At 47.5% G+C, this 18237-nt stretch overlaps 1 protein-coding gene across 1 annotated transcript; it reads right to left on the reverse strand.

Annotated features, from left to right (window-relative positions):
* Positions 1 to 13040: 13040 nt before the first annotated feature.
* Positions 13041 to 16302, reverse strand: LOC144112095 (uncharacterized). The gene is made up of 2 exons (XM_077645173.1): positions 16280 to 16302; positions 13041 to 13950 (listed from the first exon to the last, which is right to left on the reverse strand). The coding sequence occupies exons 1-2, from the start codon at positions 16300 to 16302 to the stop codon at positions 13041 to 13043; spliced, it is 933 nt and encodes a 310-aa protein (XP_077501299.1).
* Between the last annotated feature and the right edge of the window lie 1935 nt (positions 16303 to 18237).

The raw sequence follows: 18237 nt of genomic DNA on the forward strand, positions 1-18237 counted from the left end.
ACTTCATGCGCCTGACCCAAGTAAGGAGTTCGTGCTCGCAACCGATGCTTCGGACTACGCGGTGGGTGCCTGCCTTGCCCAGTGCGATGACGAGGGCCGCGAGCAGCCTATCGCTTTTCTGAGCAAAAAGCTAAGCCCGGCTCAGACCCGCTGGGCGACTATCGAGAAGGAGGCTTATGCCATCATTGGGCATTAGGGCGACTTGAAGTCTAGTTGTGTGGCGCACAAATTAGGGTCATAACGGACCATAACCCGCTCAAATATTTGACTCTGAGTAGTCCGCACAGCGCCAAGCTGACACGCTGGGCACTCGCTCTGCAGAGATTCGATATCCGGGTCGAGCACAAAAAGGGGGAGCAAAACGCTAATGCCGATGCAATGTCGCGACTCGTAGCTGCCAACTAGAGGCGTGGGGGTATCCGGGGCCTGGAGTTATGTCATGTATGGAGGTGTACCCTGAGGCTTTGGCAACGCATATGGTTCGGCAGCGGCAGATGGTGCTTCTTCGGCTCCGGGCCCGCGGCACGTTGGTCTGTTTCGGTTTTCTGTGTGTGTGCTTCATTCGAAGATGTTATGCAGCCCACTTGGTGGGGAGGTGTCGTGCGCGGCTGGCTTGGACACATCCGGAGCCTCAAGTAATCACGTACGGAACGCCGCCTGTATGTGGACAAGAGTGCGTACGCTGTGATCCATTTCCTTTTGACTCCACATGGAACTAACGAGTCAAGCGGACGGCGACGGAGGGGAGTTCGGGGTGCGCAGACGACCCAGCTTGGCCGGGCCCCATTGTTCGCGGCCCGCTCCGAGAAGCAGCAACGAAGGCGCGTCGCCTTTCATCCCTACCGCGGCGACGCTGCCCAAGGCCATTACCCGGGCGGCGGTCGTTCAGTGTGTGGCTAGGAGGCAATTTTGAAGACGCGTTCCTCATGTTCACTGTGAGCGCTTATCAGCTCCATATGACTGCCAGGCACTTCCTGTACACGTGGGGCATCAGGAAGAATTGGGGAGCGATGGCGCCTTAAGTGGCACGGCTTTCGACAATCTGTGCGGCCCTCGCATGCTCTTTAAGCGAGTAATCATGCCGCTCCGCGGGGGAGGATGGAGTGATCCGAGAGGGGAATTGTTAGTATTCGTGACAATGACCTGTCCCCTCTCCCCAATCTTTGATTGGGCGTGTTTTACGCTCCTCTGTCTCTTTTTCAATGTGTTTTCCTCTCCCATGTGTTTTATTGGATGTGTTTTCCTTTCCCCGGTCCTTGATTGGATGCGTGCTTGTGTTTTGACCTAATTGGTTGGTGTCCCCACTGAGGGCGGGGACTTAGGGATTAAAAGAAGACGTTTTGGTGGGACCGGGGGTTGATTTCGTCTGGTCACTTTGCGGATCAATCACTATGTACATAGTTGTTCTCCTTGTTGTACCTTCCATTCTGTCTTAACTATTTTATGTGTGATTAAACAGTTTACTTCCTGAAGTTCCACGAGTAATGTGACTGAGCAAGTTTAGAACCTCAAGACGTCGGCATCCAACAACATCTACCTTTCCCCTTCGGGCTGACATCAAGAAAGAGAAAGGGGTAAAAGGAACCCAACTGATACCATCACATTTCAGCATGAGGTGTTCTATTGTTTCTACAGATTTACCACACACAGCACAGGTGTCATCTTCTTCGTTAAATTTCTTTTTGTAGCTGCGCGTTCTAAGACACCCTGACCTAGCTTCAAATAGGCGGGCACTGCCTCTTGAGTTATAATAAAACGCTTCCTTCCTGATCTGCTGTTTCTAGTATCGATATACTTCTGCACTATGCTTCTTTAATTTGCATTGAATTTGTCTAATTTTTACCTTCCGCATTTTTAACCTGTCGTTTAATGCTCTTTCTTTCTCCGTCCTCGTGTCTGGCATACTTGCTGGTTAGCTTCCTAGTTCTTTTCAGCCAATTTGAGTCAACACTCTTTCTGCATACGTATTTAAATACCTTAGCTGCCCACCTGTTATCGCCCAATTTCCCCAGGCGTTCTTCGTATAGTATTTTACTTCGAGCTTCCCGTGCTTCGAACGATGCCCAGCCCATATCCCCTTGTACTGCCTCGTTTGTGATTTTCCCGTGGGCACCTAGTGCTAATCTTCCCACAGCTCTCTGATTTACTTCTAATCTCGACTGAACTTCTGCCCTTAAGCACAGAGCCGCATCCCGAAAGTGAGCCCCGGCATCATTATTCCTTCCCAGATACCTCTCAGTACTTCATACCTGTTGTACTTCATACCTGTCGCACCTTCACAATACCCTATGTTTCATTATTCCGGCATCTCTTCGCCCTTTTGCTATGAGAGACTGTTAGTGCTTTTCCGTGTACATCTGCCCTTCGTTTACCCATACCCTGAGGTATTTGTATTTGGCCACTCGGGGTATTTCATGGCCTTGTATTGTAAGCTCCTGATCAGTTGCACCGTTGAAAACCATCACACCGAAATTAGCTGCGCTAAAACTGAAACCTAGACTGTCTCCTTCGTCTCCGCATCATTTAACCAGAGTTTGCAAATCTTCCTGGCTATCTGCTAACAGTACAATATCTTCCGCAAACATTAAACCTGGTAGTCGTTGCTCAACAACCTTTCCGCCTAATCTGTGCGACAGATCATAACCTAGATTGCTTCCTTGTAGCCTTCTTTCCATACTTATTATATAAAGCATGAACAGCAGCGGTGATAGAGGACAACCTTGCCTTAATCCTTCGTGTACCTCGACAATTGTCGTACTTTTAATTCCTACCAATGATATTGCAACTTCATTTTCTCAATATATTTCCTGTAGAAAATTAATTACCTCATGACGGATACCTTAATCTTTTAATAGTTGCACTGTAGTTCCCTGTTAACGTTGTCGTATGCACCGCCTATGTCCAGGAAGGCTGAATACAGAGGTCTGTTTTCCGCCTCAACTATTCCTATGCATTGGGTAAGCATGAACAGGCTATTATCTGAGCGTCTACACCTTCTGAACCCGTTCTGAAGTTCTCCGAGTATTCTATTACTTTCTACCAATGACTGCATCTTTAATTTCACCACCTGCATCGCCAGCCTGTATGTAACTGAAGTTATCGTAATCGGTCGGAAGGATTTCGTGTTCGTTTATCGCCTTTCCCTTTATAAATCAAATTCATTTTACTCTGTTTCCCGCTGTGCGGAACTTGTTTATTTGTTATGACTGTGTCCAATGCTTTTATCAGCGTTTCCTTGCCTCTTGGGCCAAGTTCATTAACTTGATTGGAATTTCGTCTATACCTGTGGACGTGCATTTTGGAATATTTGCTTCTGCCTTTTTCCAGTTAAGATTGGCCAGTTCCAAGCTGTTTTCTATTGTGCTGTCCTGTGTTGCTCCCTCATTTAGGGCGATTACCCTATCGTCTTTCCTAAATGACTCAGCTATAACTGATGCAATGTAGTTCATAGCGTCAGCTCCATCTAAACATTTTCCCTCAGTATCGTGAATATGTTCCTGCTTTCTGCGATACGCTTATATATGATTCCAGAATTTTCTTGACCCCCTTTAGTTTCACTGCGAACTTCCGCCAGCCAGCTATCAGAGGACTGATTTTAGCCTGGACGAGGACCTTCACATGTTGCGTCTTTTGTCGATAAGATTCCCATTTTTGGCCTATTTCCTCTTCAGATAAGTGAGCCATCTTTGCTTCTCTGTATTACCGTGATGCCAACCGTCGTTGTTCGATGGCCTCCCTGATTTCCTTATTCCACCAACTTCTTGGCTTCCTCTTTCCTCTCCAGCGGTTTACTCCTTTTACTTCTTTTATTTTTGTACTAATGAGGAGTTATAACTGATTATAATCCCACTTTTCCATGGGATGTGTCTCTATTGCTTCCTCTATGCCGGCTGCTATTTGCGCTATTTGTTCGTCATTTAGTTTTGCGTACTCTTTTTGACTTCCCTTCATTTCTCTTTTGAGCAGGGCTCACAACTGTTGACTAATACGCTTATGATCACTTCCCAGGCTGTGCTTCCCCTCTTCGTCTATTTCCATCATTGCGAGCTTGCTATACATCCCCTGCGTGGTTAAACAGTAGTCAATGGTCGTTTGTCTGTTACGGGATTCCCACGTGATTTGTCCCTCACACTTAGTTTCTCTATTTACAATAACTAGGTTGCGTCGCTCACAGAAGTCTAGCATCAACTTCCTGCTACAATCTGTGTATCCATCCAGATTCTCGATGTGGTGTTTCGTGTCACCCAGCAGAATAATATCGGCATTTGGTGTTTCGTGTCACTGCATTTATTTCAGAAACGATCCCTGTTTATGTCTGCCACTTCAAAGCCTTTCTCCCGGCTTAACTTCCATATCTCTCGATTAACAGCCACAACGTCCTTGGCAATTTCTCCGTTCTGTTCTTGCACCTCCGGCACTGTGCACACCACGATCTGGACTTGCTGTGCTATCGCCCTTAAATGGTCTACTCCATCCGCTAATCTTTCCACTACTTTTGCGGCTTCACTATTAAGAACATCATTTAGCACCGCCGCTACCACTACCAAAATGCGCTCTGCAACATTCTCAGAAAGTTCGCTTTTCGTGTCCCTCCGTACTGCGTCCATTGTCCTGCCTGGGAATGTCCCGACTGCTACCCGCTTATCACCCTTTACACGCTCTATTATAGTTCTTTTGCACCTACTCATATTTGAGTCACCACCGATAAGCGCTAGGGTATTCCCTTCCTCCTAACTTCCGGATTTTTATGCTGCCTCTTATCATTGATTGTGACCTCATTCCTGGAAGTTAGCTTGTTCCCCTCCTCTCCATCGCCTCCAGACTTCCTAGCTACATGAGTATCACGGATGGCGTGACTGATGCGCGCGCGCGGGAGAGAACACTCTCTTCGGCTGGGGAACGCGCTCGCGCACGGACTGATCGGCGCGCGCTCCTCTCTCCGCCACCGGGGCGAGGCCTCGTGGGGCGGAACGTTCCCCCGCATCTGCTCCCGTCCGGCCGCGGAGTAACCCCTGCCCTGCAGTTCGCGAACATTCGCTTGTAACCCTGCTGGCGAGTCGGACGACCTCTATTCCTTAGCGTGTTCGTTGCTAGTTGGCGTTATTGTTGCTGTAGCAATAAATGCCTGCTTGCTTCAGCAAGATTGTCGTTCCTTTGTTTCCGGATGGATGGATGGATGGAATGATGGATGGATGGATGGATAAGGGTGAACCCTTTAAATCGGGCGGTGGCGCAAACCACCTAGGCATGACATGAAATTTTACTCTTCTCTTGATTTTAGCCACCAATCAGATAACCTACGCTGGGTTACTTCTACCCGCTTCAAATCTTATTTCCTTTCACTGTCCTTTGTCCTTAAACCCCAATGCCTTGCATAAATCAGCCCTACTGCTCTCTACTGTAGGGTGAAGCCCTTTACAGAAAAGTATCAAGTGTTCAGCCGTTTCCTCCTCCTCTCCGCACGCAATGCACAACATGTCTATCACGTGGTACCTGACTCTATACGACTTATGGCGAATTCCAATCGCAGGCCCAGAGTGGTCTGCACGCTCTGTGACAGAGCGTCTGAATCCGGCGCAGAGCACGCAACCTGAAATTGCGATTGGAGTACACTTGCTCTGGCCAGAGCAGCAGGCCAGAGCATGTAGGGCGCCGCTGAAAAAGAACGTCACGCAAACTTTCGGCCGGATCCGCCGATTTCGGCGGAGCAGTCCCGACTGCTCCATGGAGCAATCTCGGCGCGGCAACCGCTCCCTGTCTACGATTGGAAGACGCGATCCGTGCCTCAGATCTGCGCTTGGAATACAGTTGCTCCGAAAAGAGCAGGAAACGTTGCTCCAGAAGTGCTCCAACTCTGCGATTGGAAGCCACCATTAGTCCCCAAAACTCTCGTCCTGGCCTCAAACAACAAAGAGCTTCCCCTACGATTATCATAGATATTTTCTTTGGCAATTTCCTGCTTAAAGAGACACTGAGGAGAACCCTATCAATTTTTTTTAGCAAAATTTGAGAGTTCGGCATTGCATGGCTTTGTAGCCGCTTGTCCGGGAGCGAAAGATGCATTTATTTCAAAGAAATTTGGATTCGAAGCTGAAAAAGTTTTTCTCGCCACTTCGATTTAAACTCCAAAACTCTTATGATGTCCCGGAGAACTCTTATGACGTCACAGGACGGTCTGACGTGAAACGCGACGTAAACGGAGACTCCGTGATTTCTGGCGGCTAGCGGTGCGGTCTAGCAGCTGCCGAAATGAAAGCTACCGCCGCCGCACGTTGAAGGCATCTATCGGGGGTCGCTACCGTCGCTTCGTTTACGTTTGCACCGGAGTCTTGAAGCGTTACGATGGATCCCATTCCCGAACCCGACGACGTTGTTCTCGCAAAAACTCCGGCCTGCATTTCAGCGACCTCAGCCCCACAGAGCGTGCGATGCTTTTGAGAGAGCACGGTTAGGTTATGCGCCGGCGGGTCGTTTCCACCTTCCTCAGAGAGCAGCCTTTTCAAACTAAATATCATAACCCCAGTGCGGGGAGTCGCGAAGGGCCAGGACAAGGTCGGCGCCTTGCGCCCATCGGAGGCTGGCCGGGGCTTTGGGGCCAACAGATTGTGATTCCTTGAACGGCGCGGTTGCACGGCGCAGCAGGCGGCGTCGAGGCCTTCCACGGTTGCAAGGGCCAAGTTATTTATTATTTTGCTCCAAAAAACGGATGGGTGCTCAAGAGCGGTCGCGTTTAAAGTCGGCGGCTTGAAACTAAAGCCGGCGCACGACGCTTCAACGGCTTCCGCTAGATCCAACGGGTCCAATGAATCGGGCTCTCTCGCCCACTTGCATGTACTTTCAGATATGTACTGTGAATGGATTAAATTAACTGAGCTCGAAAAGAACAGCTCCGCCCAACTGCCGAAGCTATTAATTACGTCACAACGCGCACCTCGCCGCGGAGCCGAATCAGGGCCGGCGGCCCCTCGCGCACTCGGCGCGAAATAGAGACTTGCTCCAAGTCTCCCCGCCAGTGCAGTCAGAGTGCGCCGATGACGCCGAACGCGTCGCCGGTCAAGCGCAGTTTGGGTATAGAGGGTCTCGCTTTGGCAGTCGTGACGTCGCCGTGCAGCGCGCTCGCAACGCCGGAGCATAAACGCGTTTTAACAGAGCCTGCGCTTAACCGCTAACCAACGTATTCGGTGGCGGCATCTATGGGAGCCACTGAAACCCCCAGCCCACTCACTGAATAAAAGAAAAAAGAATTCCCGTGCCGAGCTTCGGAATCGAATCAGGGCCTTTGGCGTTTGAGGCGGAGACGCTACCACTCCGCCACGACAGCTCAAAGCGCAACCTTCAATATAGGCGTATCTAGTGAATGCACTAAGAAATCGCCGCGCTTTCGCTCGGTATATCCTGGCCTAACAGAGCCAAGACATCAGCTTTTTTTTCTGAACTGCCTTGTACCTTGTCTCCCGTCAATAATAAACGATTCCTGTCAAATAGTTTGAAGTCGACTGGCACAGCCGGGAAGTTTCGCAGGGCGAGCGTGCGAATACGATCACCTTGTACGATCACCGACCATCGTGCCATCATAGTTTTTCATCGACCGTGGCGATCATCTGAGAAGCCTTAACAGGCTCCTCCAAAGGTTAACTAGCACTTGAAGCGGCACTTGGAGTTCCTCTGCTGTTCGGCGCTTGTAAATCGAGGCGCGTCAAAAACAAAACCACGGGGCACGCAAAGCTCATAGATGCGAAGCGCCATAACAAAATGAAACTCTCCTGGCTGCCTGTGGCGCCGCCAAGCATCGGTTTTCTTTGCTTCCAACATTCAGGCTGTCTTTTGTCTGTCTTCCTGGTGTGATAAAAGTGCACTATGGGTTTTAAAACAAAACTTACTTCAATATTGAACCGCGCAACATTCCTTTGTCAGCCTCAAACATTCGCGACCCATGTAGGAAGGAAAGTTCCTCCAAGGTGGCGTCTCTTGTCCTATGGCCTCACCACGCTTGTACTTGCGAGATTGGCCTGTGGCGGCGATACCTGCATTCTGGTTCTACCTTACAAGAGCTTTCTACCTTTTCTACCTTACAAGAGCTTTGTTTTCATTAAGAGTGGCGTTTTTGTGATCAGGAACTGGTATTCTATCGATACAAGCCAACTTCAATTTCTCCTCAGTGTCCCTTTAAGATTGTGACATGGTACGTAGACCCCGACAACGAAGCTTTTGAGAAACAGGTTAACAGCTTCGCAAACATAACAATAAATTGCAATCCCAAATATACGAACTGATGTAGCAAATAGGCAAGCATGCCGCAAGAGCGTGACATGGTACGTATATCCCGACAACGAAGCCCTTGAGAACCAGGTTAACAGCTTCGCAAACATAACAATAGCTTGCAATCCCAAATATACGAACTGATGTAGCAAATAGGCAAGCATGCCGCAATAGCGTGACATGGTACGTAGATCCCGACAACGAAGCCCTTGAGAAACAGGTTAACAGCTGCGCAAACATAACAATAGCTTGCAATCCCAAATATACGAATTGATGTAGCAAATGGGCAATCATGCCGCAAGAGCGTGACATGGTACGTAGATCCCGACAAGGAAGCCCTTGAGAAGCAGGCGAGGGAGCTTCGCAAACTTATCCTTAGCTTGCAATCCCAAATATACGAAATGAGGTAGCAAAAGGGCAGACAGGCCTTAAGAGTGTGACATGGTACGTAGACCCTGACAAATAAGCCGTTGAGAAACAGGCCAACAGCTTCGCAAACATAATCATAGCTTGCAATCCCAAATATACGAACTGATGCAGCAAATAGGCAGGTATGCCGGAACAGTGTGACATGCAATGTAGACACTGAAAAAGAAGCTATTGAGAAACATGTGAAGGAGCTTCGCAAACATAACCATACCTTGCAATCCCAATATACGAACTGACGTAGCAAATAGGAAAGCATCCTTAGAGTGGAGCATGAGACGTAGACCCCTACAAAGAATCCCTTGAGAAGCAGGCGAGGGAGCTTCGCAAACTTAACCTTAGCTTGCAATTCCAAGTATATGAAATAAGGTAGCAAATGGGCAGGCATGCCTTAAGAGTGTGACATGGTACGTAGACCCCGACAAATAAGCCCTTGAGAAGCAGGTTAACAGCTTAGTAAACATAATCGTAGCTTACAATTCCAAACATACGAACTGATTAAGAAAATAGACAGGCATGCCGGAAGAGTGCGACATGCAATGTAGACACTGAAAAAGAAGCTGTTGAGAAACATGTGAAGAAGCTTCGCAAACATAACCATACCTTGCAATCCCAAACATACGAACTGACGTAGCAAATAGGAAAGCATGCTTAGAGTGGGGCATGAGACGTAGACCGCTGCAAAGAATCCCCTGAGAAACAGGTGAGGGAGCTTCACAAAAAAAAAAACCATAGCTTGCCATCCCAAATATACGAAGTGAGGTAGCGAATAGGCAGGCATGTGGCAATAGTATGACATGGTACGCAGACCTCGAAAAAGAAGCCCTTGAGAAAAAGGCGAGGGAGCATCGCAAACAAACGATAGCTTGCAATAACAAATATACGATTTGAGGGAGCAAATAGGCAAGTATGCCGCAGGAATGCCACATGCGACTTAGAGCCTGACAAAGAAGCTTTTAAAAAACCGGTAAGGGAGCTTCGCAAACAAACGATAGCTTCATATGCCAAATATACGATTTGAGGTAGCAAATAGGCAAGTATGCCGCAGGAATGCCACATGCGACTTAGACCCTGACAAAGAAGCCTTTGAGATACAGGTGAGGGAGCTTCGCAAACATAACCATAGCTTGCAATACCAAATGTACGATTTCAGGTAGCAAATAATCAAGTATTTATTTATTTATTTATTTATTTATTTATTTATTTATTTCTTTATTTCAGTACCCCTCAGGGCCCGAGGGCATTACAGAGGGGAGTGGGGTACAATAGACAAAATAACAAAAGAACAGCAGTCACAAGTAACACAAAAATGTGAACAAAAATATGGCTCGCGCAAATCAGTAGGTTACAGCAAATACAATCAAACAAATTAACAGTCATTTAACACGAAATTATGAACAAAGAATAAAAGTAAGCATTAAATTAAGCATACCATGCAAACAAGCATACCACGCAGACCAGGTCTGTTTGAACTACCACATAAGCTGAAAAGAATAAACGGCAGGGCGCAAGAATTACATGTACTATGTTACCATCAAGTTAGTTAAAGCCGATTTAAACACAGAATGGTCACTTATTTCGACGACCGATCGGGGAAGGTGATTCCATTGTGCCGATGTGCTGGGGATGAATGAGTTGTAAAAGTGGTTTGTTTGGCATGAAAGAATACCGACTTCATGACGATGATCGATCCGAGCTGAAACGTAGCAAGGTGGCGTTATAAATTTTCTCTTAAGGATGGGGTTATCGTAGTAAATCTTATGGAATAGACAAAGGCGGGATATATTTCTACGTTGCTACGGTAGTGGGAGTGATAAGCTTGATTTCATGGCACTGACACTAGAGTTACGGTGATAATTCGAGAGAATGAAACGGGCCGCACGGTTCTGTATAGATTAGAGTTGGTATATTAGTGTCTCTTGATAGGGGTCCCAGATAGATGCAGCATATTCTAGTTTACTACGAACCAACGACTTGTGGAGAAGCAGTTTTACGGAGCTAGAAGAAAGATTAAAGCTACGGCGTATGTAGCCCAGCATGCGGTTAGCGTTATTGCTTACATAGTCTATGTGTACTTTCCAAGAAAGATTAGGGGAAATGAAGACACCTAAATATTTGTAAAAAGGCACAGACTCAAGGCTGCAATTATTAAGACAATATGAAGGCAATGTGGTGTTACGACGAGAAACCCGCATGTACTTGCACTTTTTTATGTTTAGTTCCATGTTCCATTTGTTAGTCCATTCAAGAGCATGATCAATATCCGATTGAAGAAGAGCTATATCAGAGTCACTGTTAGTTTCGCGGTATATGACGCAGTCATCAGCAAAAAGATTTATTGTTGAACATAGATTGTCAGGTAAGTCATTGATATATACAAGAAAAAGCAGAGGCCCTAGAACAGAGCCTTGTGGTACTCCAGATCCAACTGGAGAAGTGAAGGAAGAAGCATTATTAGCGGTGACAAATTGTGAACGATTAGTGAGAAACGAATGCAGCCACCTAAGAACGTTAGGGTCGAGGTTAAGTTTACTAAGTTTAAAAAAAAAGCAGTTGATGAGAGACCTTGTCAAACGCCTTTGAGAAATCGAGGAATATGCAGTCGACAATGGAACCCCTGTCGAGGAATGAGTTTAGATCATGTGTGAAGGTTAAAAGCTGTGTTTCGCAAGAAAACCACTTCCGAAATCCGTGTTGACTGTCCGTAAAAGAGGCATTAGAATCAAGGAACGATGCAAGGTGAGAGTAAATAACATGCTCCATGATTTTACACGGAATGCTGGTAAGTGAGATGGGTCGATAATTATGCGGGGAATGTTGATCACCAGATTTATGCAAGGGAATCACCTTCCCAACCTTCCAGTCATCAGGTATACATGCTGTTTCAAGAGATTGCTGAAATAGGTTAGAGAGTATTATTGCGCTGTATACTTTGGTTTTGATCAAGAACTTAGAACTAATGTTATCAACACCACATGATGAAAAAACCTTTTGTTTTTCGACTATTTTTTCCACTCCAGCAGGATCAAAGACAATAGAATCCATCGGTAAAAAGTCAGCACTGTTATATGCAGTGGTTACCGAACACTGATTTTTGGAAAAAGCTGAAACGAATACACTGTTTAGAACATTTGCACATTCATTAGGATGAATTAGTTGGTCACTGGAGTCTTTAAGGCTGATGGATGAATTGTCTTTTTTGTTAACTGCGCTCCAAAATTGCCTAGGGTTATTTATCAAAAGGGAAGGTAATGTGTCATTGAAAAACAAATCTTTGGCATCCTTCAGTGCTCTTTTATATTCAAGGGCCGTGGCCTGATAAGCAGTCCAACGTTCTTGGGAACCGGTTAGTTTTGCAGAGCGGAACATGCGTTTTTTCTTATTACAGAGCCGTTTTAACGATTTAGTGAACCATGGTGATTGACGGTTAGAGGTGATGACTTAGCGTGGAGCATATTTTTCAGTGAGCGCAGCAACTTTTTCTTTAAAAAGGCTCCAGTTAGCATTCACGCAGCGATCATGAAGGCTTAGCAAGTAATGGTCTAGAAAAACAGACAGTTCAAGGTTAATAGCATCAAAATCAGCATTTTTGTAATCATGGATATATTTACTGTGGTTACGTTGATGGGGAACTGCGCAGGTCAAAGCAAAATGAACGAGTAGGTGATCACTTAACCCTGGCAAGTATGACATGGGCTGGAAAAAATCAGGCGATGTGGTGAGTACCAGATCGAGGATATTAGACGCAGTAGGTAAAATTCGAGTTGCCTGCGTTACAAGCTGGGATAGGTAAAAATCACTGCACAAATTCAAGAACATGTCGCATGCACTTGAAAAAGGTTCACAATAAGAACTCACATTAGACCACACTATGTTGGGGAAATTAAAATCACCCAGTAAGATAAAGGGACTGCTCGGATAACGGACTGTAATCATATGAATGACATCATGAAGATCGTTTACAAAGGTGGGGGAGGTAGACGGCGGACGACAGCAAACGCCCACTATCAATTTCCTAGAGCATGTGGGAATTTCAAGCAGTACAAGTTCCAACGCGCTTACAAAATGGATCGGAAAAGACATAACAGTATCAGCAACAGCTACAAGCACGCCTCCGCCACATCTAGAACCCCTGTCGTACCGATAAATGTTATATCTCTTTTTACAGGTAACAAGTTCACAGCTATCTATCTTCGCCGATAGCCAGGTTTCAGTAAGACATACAATGTCAGCATCGCAAGCATCAATTACAGAACAAAGATCATCTCGTTTAGGTATTATGCTGCGAATATTTGTGAACAAAAAAAAAGTGGGGTAGTGGCCGGGGACTTAGTTCCACTGTCCCTCGCGCAGTGCTAATTGGTAACAAGTTCGGTCGGTGGCGCGGAGGCGCTATGGGTATCATTCGTAGGGTCCGCAGAACGGTCGGTTGGCAACGGGAAGGCGCTTGGGATTTCATGAACGTAGTCATCAGAGTGATTGTAGGAGTAGCATTTATTTTTTATGTAAAGTTTATTGAAGCGAAGCTTGAAAGTGAGCGGCTGGGATTTACCAAATTCGACCAGTTTTTTTCTAGCGTGACGGGTGGCGAAAGAAAAATCCTCGCTAAGCGTAATTTTTTCATCCTTGAGCTTAGAACAGTTAAGCAGTATTCTCTGCTTTACCTTGAAGGATGAAAATTTGGCAATAATTGGTCGACATTTTTCCGATGCGAACCCACCGAGCCTGTGCGCTCTATCGATCAAAATTTCAGAGGACGGAATTTCCAAGCAGGATGAAAGAACCTTGACTAGCTTTTCTTCTGACTGAGCCCAGGACTCTGATTGCGCGTCAGGCATGCCATAGAACAGAAGGTTATCGCGTCGCTGCCTGTCTTCAAGTTCAGACAGGCGCGCACGACGCTGCGAGTTTTCACTAGAAAGTTGGTCAACTAACTGCTGAAAAGGATGTACTTCCTTCTCGGTTTCGTCAATGGTAACAGTTTTGCGCTCAACGTTAGTTAATCTTTTGTTCATTTCGCTCAAATCTTCTAACTTCAGCTGGGACTTCTTAAGATCATCAATAGACTTTATGAAAGCCTTATGGTCCAGTTGAATTTTCGCAGGTCGCGTGTTCAAAGCCTCCAGTATTGCAAACTTATCTTCCAACTGCTTAGACTGGACGTCAGGAAGAGAGTCCTGTACCTGATGCCTCGTGTTAGGTCCAGGGTTGAGCTCGACGTCGCCGGACAACGCCAGCAGTTGGTTTACAATATCAAAGCATTCACTGAACACACAAAGCAAAACTAACGGGCGTGGGAACAGCAACAGACACACGTCATAAGATTTCTTAGCGTACAGGGAAGTAACAGAACTAACCTGGACGAAGAAGAAGAGCGGATTAGGTGGCCGCATCCTGGTGCTGTTCTCACCCCCACTAAGGGCGCCGGGGGCCCGCCAGCTGTTCATATAGGCAGCAAATGATGTCGCTGTTGATCTGGATCTTTCATGCGATGGAGGGACGGCGATGAAAATGTGCCTGTCTTGCGGGCATGCGGCATCACAAGTGTCGTTGAAGTGGCAGGGCAGCTTGCTGATCTCATAGGTAGCTGACGATAGCGGCGCATTGCTGAACAGAGCCCATGCCGTAACCTGGACGAAGAAGCAGAGCGGATTAGGTGGCCGCATCCTGGTGCTGTTCTCACGCCCACTAAGGGCGCCGGGGGCCCGCCAGCTGTTCATATAGGCAGCACATGATGTCGCTATTGATCTGGATCTTTCATGCGATGGAGGGACGGCGATGAAAATGTGCCTGTCTTGCGGGCATGCGGCATCACAAGTGTCGTTGAAGTGGCAGGGCAGCTTACTGATCTCATGAGTAGCTGACGATAGCGGCGCATTGCTGAACAGAGCCCATGCCGTAACCTGGACGAAGAAGCAGAGCGGATTAGGTGGCCGCATCCTGGTGCTGTTCTCACGCCCACTAAGGGCGCCGGGGGCCCGCCAGCTGTTCATATAGGCAGCACATGATGTCGCTGTTGATCTGGATCTTTCATGCGATGGAGGGACGGCGATGAAAATGTGCCTGTCTTGCGGGCATGCGGCATCACAAGTGTCGTTGAAGTGGCAGGGCAGCTTGCTGATCTCATGGGTAGCTGACGATAGCGGCGCATTGCTGAACAGAGCCCATGCCGTAACCTGGACGAAGAAGCAGAGCGGATTAGGTGGCCGCATCCTGGTGCTGTTCTCACGCCCACTAAGGGCGCCGGGGGCCCGCCAGCTGTTCATATAGGCAGCACAGGATGTCGCTGTTGATCTGGATCTTTCATGCGATGGAGGTACGGCGATGAAAATGTGCCTGTCTTGCGGGCATGCGGCATCACAAGTGTCGTTGAAGTGGCAGGGCAGCTTGCTGATCTCATGGGTAGCAGAAGATAGCGGCGCATTGCTGAACAGAGCCCATGCCGTAACCTGGACGAAGAAGCAGAGCGGATTAGGTGGCCGCATCCTGGTGCTGTTCTCACGCCCACTAAGGGCGCCGGGGGCCCGCCAGCTGTTCATATAGGCAGCACATGATGTCGCTGTTGATCTGGATCTTTCATGCGATGGAGGGACGGCGATGAAAATGTGCCTGTCTTGCGGGCATGCGGAATCACAAGTGTCGTTGAAGAGGCAGGGCAGCTTGCTGATCTCATGGGTAGCTGACGATAGCGGCGCATTGCTGAACAGAGCCCATGCCGTAACCTGGACAAAGAAGCAGAGCGGATTAGGTGGCCGCATCCTGGTGCTGTTCTCACGCCCACTAAGGGCGTCGGGGGCCCGCCAGCTGTTCATATAGGCAGCACATGATGTCGCTGTTGATCTGGATCTTTCATGCGATGGAGGGATGGCGATGAAAATGTGCCTGTCTTGCGGGCATGCGGCATCACAAGTGTCGTTGAAGTGGCAGGGCAGCTTGCTGATCTCATGGGTAGCTGACGATAGCGGCGCATTGCTGAAAAGAGCCCATGCCGTAACCTGGACGAAGAAGGAAAGCGGATTAGGTGGCCGCATCCTAATGCTGTTCTCACCCCCACTAAGGGCGCCGGGGGCCCGTCAGCTGTTCATATAGGCAGCAAATGATGTCGCTCTTGATCTGTATCTTTCATGCGATGGAGGGACGGCGATGAAAATGTGCCTTTCTTGCGGGCATGCGGAATCACAAGTGTCGTTGAAGTGGCAGGGCAGCTTGCTGATCTCATGGGTAGCTGACGATAGCGGCGCATTGCTGAACAGAGCCCATGCCGTAACCTGGACGAAGAAGCAGAGCGGATTAGGTGGCCGCATCCTGGTGCTGTTCTCACGCCCACTAAGGGCGCCGGGGGCCCGCCAGCTGTTCATATAGGCAGCAAATGATGTCGCTGTTGATCTGGATCTTTCATGCGATGGAGGGACGGCGATGAAAATGTGCCTGTCTTGCGGGCATGCGGCATCACAAGTGTCGTTGAAGTGGCAGGGCAGCTTGCTGATCTCATAGGTAGCTGACGATAGCGGCGCATTGCTGAACAGAGCACATGCCGTAACCTGGACGAAGAAGGAGAGCGGATTAGGTGGCCGCATCCTGGTGCTGTTCTTACGCCCACTCGCAGGAGTACCACATGCGACTTCGACCCTGACAAAGAAGCCCTTGAGATACAGGTGAGGGAGCTTCGCAAACATAACCATAGCTTGCAAAATAATATATACGATTTGAGGTAGCAAATAATCAAGTATGTCGCAGGAGTGCCGCATGAAACATATACCCTGACAAAGAAGCCCTTGAGATACAGGTGAGTGAGCTTCGCAAACATAACCATAGCTTGCAATACCAAATATACGATTTGAGGTAGCAAATAATCAAGTATGTCGCAGGAGTACCACATGTGACTTAGACCCTGACAAAAAAGCCCTTGAGAAAGAGGTGAGGGAGCTTCGCAAACATAACCATAGCTTGCTATAACAAATATACGATTTGAGGTAGCGAAAAGGCAAGTATGCCGCAGGCGTGCCACATGCTACTTCGACCCTGACAAAGAAGCCCTTGAGAAAAAGGTGAGGGAGCTTCGCAAACATAACCATAGCTTGCTATACCAAATATACGATTTGAGGTAGCAAATATGCAAGTATGCCGCAGGAGTGCCACATACGACTTCGACCCTGACAAAGAAGCCCTTGAGAAACAGGTGAGGGAGCTTCGCAACTATAACCTTAGCTCGCTATACCAAATATACATTTTGAGGTAGCAAATAATCAAGTATGCCGCAGGAGTGCCACATGCGACTTCGACCCTGACAAAGAAGCCCTTGAGAAACAGGTGAGTGAGCTTCGCAAACAAACCATATCTTGCTATACCAAATATACGAATTGAGGTAGCAAAAAGGCAAGTATGCCGCAGGAGTGCCACATGCGACTTCGACTCTGACAAAGAAGCCCTAGAGAAACAGGTGAGGGAGCTTCGCAAACATAACCATAGCTTGCTGTACCAAATATACAATTTGAGGTAGCAAATAATCAAGTATGCCGCAGGAGTGCCACATGCGACTTAAACCCTGACAAAGAAGCCCTTGAGAAACAGGTGAGTGAGCTTCGCAAACATAACCATAGCTTGCAATACCAAATATACGATTTGAGGTAGCAAATAATCAAGTATGTCGCAGGAGTACCACATGCGACTTAGACCCTGACAAAGAAGCCCTTGAGAAACAGGTGAGGGAGCTTCGCAAACATAACCATAGCTTGAAATACCAAATATACGATTTGAGGTAGCAAATAATCAAGTATGTCGCAGGAGTGCCACATGCGACTTAGACCCTGACAAAGAAGCCCTTGAGAAACAGGTGAGGGAGCTTCGCAAACAAACCATAGCTTGCAATACCAAGTATACGATTTGAGGTAGCAAATAATCAAGTATGGCACAGGAGTACCACGTGCGACTTAGACCCTGACAAAGAAGCCCTTGAGGAACAGGTGAGTGAGCTTCGCAAACATAACCATAGCTTGCTATACGAAATATACGAATTGAGGTAGCAAAAAGGCAAGTATGCCGAAGGAGTGCCACATGCGATTTCGACCCTGACAATGAAGCCCTTGAGAAACAGGTGAGGGAGCTTCGCAAATATAACCATAGCTTGCAATACCAAATATACGATTTGAGGTAGCAAATAAGCAAGTATGTCGCAGGAGTACCACGTGCGACTATGACTCCGACAAAGAAGCCCATGAGAAACAGGTGAGGGAGCTTCGCAAACATAACCATAGCTTGCTCTACCAAATATACATTTTGAGGTAGCAAATAATCAAGTATGCCGCAGGAGTGCCACATGCGACTTCGACCCTGACAAAGAAGCCCTAGAGAAACAGGTGAGTGAGCTTCGCAAACAAACCATATCTTGCTATACCAAATATACGAATTGAGGCAGCAAAAAAGCAAGTATGCCGCAGGAGTGCCACATGCGACTTCGACCCTGACAAAGAAGCCCTTGAGAAACAGGTGAGGGTGCTTCGCAAACAAACCATAGCTTGCAATACCAAATATACGATTTGAGGTAGCGAATAG

Source organism: Amblyomma americanum, unplaced genomic scaffold (assembly GCF_052857255.1).
Source record: "Amblyomma americanum isolate KBUSLIRL-KWMA unplaced genomic scaffold, ASM5285725v1 scaffold_52, whole genome shotgun sequence".
NCBI lineage: Eukaryota > Metazoa > Arthropoda > Arachnida > Ixodida > Ixodidae > Amblyomma > Amblyomma americanum.